General features: G+C 49.3%; 1 protein-coding gene across 1 annotated transcript; it reads right to left on the bottom strand.

The window, feature by feature from the left end:
* Positions 1-583: 583 nt before the first annotated feature.
* On the bottom strand, positions 584-1,336 carry LOC123095549 (uncharacterized). The gene has a single exon (XM_044517046.1). It carries the CDS (start codon positions 1,303-1,305, stop codon positions 679-681), a length of 627 nt encoding a protein of 208 aa, XP_044372981.1. The 5' UTR covers positions 1,306-1,336; the 3' UTR covers positions 584-678.
* Between the last annotated feature and the right edge of the window lie 2,942 nt (positions 1,337-4,278).

The following is a 4,278-nucleotide window of genomic DNA, read 5'->3' as shown; positions in this document are numbered from 1 at the left end:
CGGTATGAGCTAGAACAATATGTTGCGGGGAGAGGACGGCCAGATGACGACCTCGCCTGGCAAAGCAACTCGTATCATCACCACCGCCACCGGGCACAGCTACGAAGACCACTGTAAGATAATGTGTTGGCTCAGTATCTTGAAGGTGCTCATTATTGAATTCATGCTCTAGACAACTCATTCAAAAGTTCGAACCGAAGTCCTTAGGCATGGGATTTATACAGGCCGCAGAATCTTATTTTTATACCGCGTTGGGGCAGAGTCTTGAACTCAAGACCTCCTGACTCGGATACAATATTGAATTCATGGTTCAGTCAACTCATCCAAAAGTCTGACTGATGGAGAGCGGCGGGCAATATATTCCAACACTCATAATGAAAGAGTGTGTGTTTGTGCGTTCATAGGGTTGAATGTATGTGCCTGTATGTGAGCGTCTGCGTTAGTACTGTGTTAAGAAAAAGAACATTGAGGTATATATTACTACAAGTTTTTCTTTCTTTACACTAACTGAAAAAACGGTATGCTGTTACACGTAATAACGAACTTTCTAATCCTTGCTGCTTCTAGATATGATCATCTCCTCTCCTGTTTCATGCATGCATGCCTAACGTACGTACGCCTCTCGCGCGCGTGCCATGCATCTATCTGTCTGTCCGTCCGTTTGATTCTTCTTTCTACCTATGCGTCGCTCTGTCTGCTGTCGCCGTCGCCGTCGCCGGTGGTGTTGCCGTTGAGGATGCAGAGGAGCTCGGTGAATGCGCCGAGTATGTCCCTGAGCGTCTCGCTGTCGTTGATGGCGATGTACCACAGGAGGAGGTCGTGCATGCGCGCGCGGTCGGCGCCGCGGCGCGGGTCCAGCCCCAGCGCCTCCGCCATCTCCAGCATGGACTTGAGGAACTCGGCGCGGGGAGCGTCCGTAGACAGCGTCACGCTCCGCACCGCCTCCTGCGACGGGATCACGCTGCACGTGGTGCCGCCGTGGCAGCTGGGAGCGGCGGCGTGCTCGGGGGAGGAGTCGACGATGGAGTTGGAGCGGCCGGGGGGCGCGAGGGAGAGGCGGCGGGACGCGATGGCGGAGGAGAGGTCGGCCTGCGCGTCGGCGTCGTCGGGGTCGACCTCGTCGAGGAAGGCCGGGGAGGAGGTGGAGGCGGAGGAGGGCGGCGAGACGGAGACGGAGGTGGAGGTGGAGCCGTCGTCGTAGGTAAGGTTAAGGAGGCCCGACGGCGGTGACCTGGGGGGCCTCCGGCCGCTGACGACGGCGGGGAAGCAGCCGGGCATTGCGCGGCGGTCCGTGCTTCTTGGCATTATTTCTTGGTGTTTCTGAAATTAGATTAGAATTAGAGGAGAGAATGGAATGAGGCGCGCGTACGTCGTGGCCGGGTGTGAAGAAGAAGGAAGGAAGGAAGGAAGGAAGGCGTCCCTCCCTATAATTAGGCCGTCACTTTATCTATCTCTAATCTCATCTAAATCTCCGCTCCGGCTAAGGCAATGCAATCAATATACGTACCCATCCCCGGCTAATTAGCAGCTATTTTTACGCCGAGTTTGTGCCGTTGGGATCGATGTGCGCACGTATTATTGCTCACATGAGTATTCTTTCAGGTTTCAGAATTGATGGAATGAGATGGATATGGCGATATCTTGGTCATGCACCCATGCATCAACGCATGGATGCATCAGTCAACTCCACTCCCTCTCAAACTTGGAGACAGAGGGTGTGTGTTTTCCATACACTCTGCCCTCGCGATTCCACAGGTGACTAGAAGGGGACCCTCTCGACCAAGGCAGCAGCCCCCTCTTCCCTCGTCGGAGGCTGGCTGGGGACGCTGGTTTTGGGCGTCGGTAGGCTCCGACATTGCCTTTGCTTTCGGAGGGCAGGGCTCGCGCTTCTCGCCACCGGCGGCCTTGGGAGGGGGCTATCGGCCCGGATTTGGGATAGATGGACCAAGCCCGTGTTTCCCTCTTTCGGCAGCGCTGATGGGAGGCAACCAAATGGATTCTTCGACGGCGGTGGGGCTCAGGGTTGGAGGCAACTGCTTGGGAACTACGGTTTCCATTGCTTCCGTGTCGTGCAGTGCTAGAGGGATCATCCTCTCATGTTGTGACATATGGGTTGAAAATGATTGGGATTAATGGACTCGGCCCAGCTCAACCCAGTGTGGGGATATCTAGGTTGGATCCTCTCCAAACCACATATATTTGGCACTCGGTACGAACGAGTAAGTTTGCAAATCTAGCAAGGATCCGGCGGATGGATTTAGCTCAAGTGATCTAGCTAGTTTAGGGTTACGCCGGACGAGGCCTCAAGTGGGCCAAGCCTTTTCACATGGGTGTAAATAAGGTATCCGGTCCAGCCGAACACATGGAAACAGGGTCCTAGATTCCCAAGGGAACCCTAGCGCCTCATTTAGGGTTTCTCGCATCTAGATATGAGGTGAGGCGACTAAGGTTTTCTGCTTGATCTCTCCACCATATTCTAGAGGCACCATCGCTCTCCCCCTTCTTCAACCAAGGTACAACCATGGGAGGGCGCAGGGACTAGATATTCGGGAAGCGCCGATATGAGGAGATCAACTTGGTGGAAGAGCGCCATCGTGAAGTAAATTGGAAGGGGAACTTCACACACACACACACACACAGAGAGAGAGAGAGAGAGAGAGAGAGAGATGCACAATTGTACCGGTGGTGAGAGGCGTCGCCATCGTCTGAGGGGGATAGGTGGGCCCTCGTGTGATCAAGGCAACTCTAGGTCTTCCCCCCACCAACAAAGTAGAAGTCACGTAGGTGATCATTGCCATCAAGGGAGCTCTGGTGATGAGGATGGAGGTAGCAAGGGCTACAAAATGCAAACCATGGGAACGTTAAGGACTATGTTGGATCCAAGAAACAGTTCAAGCTGATGCACAAAGGGGCTAGGAATGCCTCGGGGAAAGCGAAAACATACATTGGAGCGATCCCAAACTCAGAATGATTTCATTGCGGCAAGGTTGGCCATTTCCAGACTAACTTCCTACTCTCCCCTCTCTACTTCACCTGTAAAGTAGAAGGGAGCCCTGCCATCTATTTTCTGTTCAAGGCTCCCAGCTCCCCAGCTGTACATGATGGGACATGGCAAACAAGGGGATGTTTTTTTTTCATGCACTGGGGTCGAGGAAGAAGAAGAGGAGAAAATGGTGAGTCTCATGCTGCTATGGTTAAAAGTGATCTCAGCCCATATCTTGCCAAGAGGCCCGAACTAAAAAATCTTTGTTGAAGATTGTAGTTTTTGAACAAGGCCATTGAAACATTCCAAACACATCCACCTTTTTCGAACTCCTTTTGCATGGTGTTTGCATTTAAAGCTGGTGAGTGAATAAAAACTTATTGATAGATAAAAAGAAAATACCATGAGCATAGGTACATCAAGTGGGCCACCAGGGGCTTGGAGATGGGCCAGGGAAGGCCCAGGGTGTCCAAGGGTTGTGAATTAGGTCTGCCCACGAGTGGAATCCTTCCTTTCCCGCTTGCTCTCAAGAGCTCCTATTCAGCGTTATAAGAACTGGTTAGCGTTGCTAGTACTCGCATGCCACACATAGCGGGCCGAGCCGGCAACCTGCTCAAAAAGAAAAGATGAATTAAAAGCTGGGTAATACTTATGAGAGAACATGATTAGAACTCCGCACGGCAACAAGAATAGACCGGCATAACCATGTTGTGTATTATCAGGGGAAGAAAGCTATTTGACCTTCTTTTAGTACAACTTTAACATATATTATATAACCAGACAAAACTAATTGGAAAACAATGAATTTTTAAAACAAACTCACAAAAAAACATTCATGTTGAAAAATTTCAGAATTTTCACAAAAATGAAAAAAGTTCACAAATTTGAAAAGGTTCATACAAATTGAGAAAAGTACATGAATGTGGAAAAAGTTCACAAATTTGAATTAAAATCATAAAATTTGTAGTTCACAAAATGTGAAAACGAGTTTATCATTTGAAAAAGAAATCATGACAAACAAATTCATGAATTTTAAAAAGTTCATGGATTTGAAGAAAATCACGAATTTGGGAAAAATTCTATGAATTAGAAAATTTTGCAGAAAAGGAAGTAACCAAAAAATCAGAAATTAAAAATAAAAAAGAAACAAAATAGGAAACAACGGAACCGGAAACCCAGCAGGAAAAGTAGGGAAAAAATCAAACTGAAAGTAGATGGGCCGGCCCGCTCCTAACAAGAATGAAGAAGTGAGAGAGAGAGAGAGAGAGAGAGAGAGAGAGAGAGAGAGAGAGAGA

Source organism: Triticum aestivum, chromosome 4D (genome assembly GCF_018294505.1).
Source record: "Triticum aestivum cultivar Chinese Spring chromosome 4D, IWGSC CS RefSeq v2.1, whole genome shotgun sequence".
NCBI classification, from domain to species: Eukaryota; Viridiplantae; Streptophyta; class Magnoliopsida; order Poales; family Poaceae; genus Triticum; species Triticum aestivum.
This window is presented reverse-complemented; position numbering and strand designations above follow the sequence as displayed.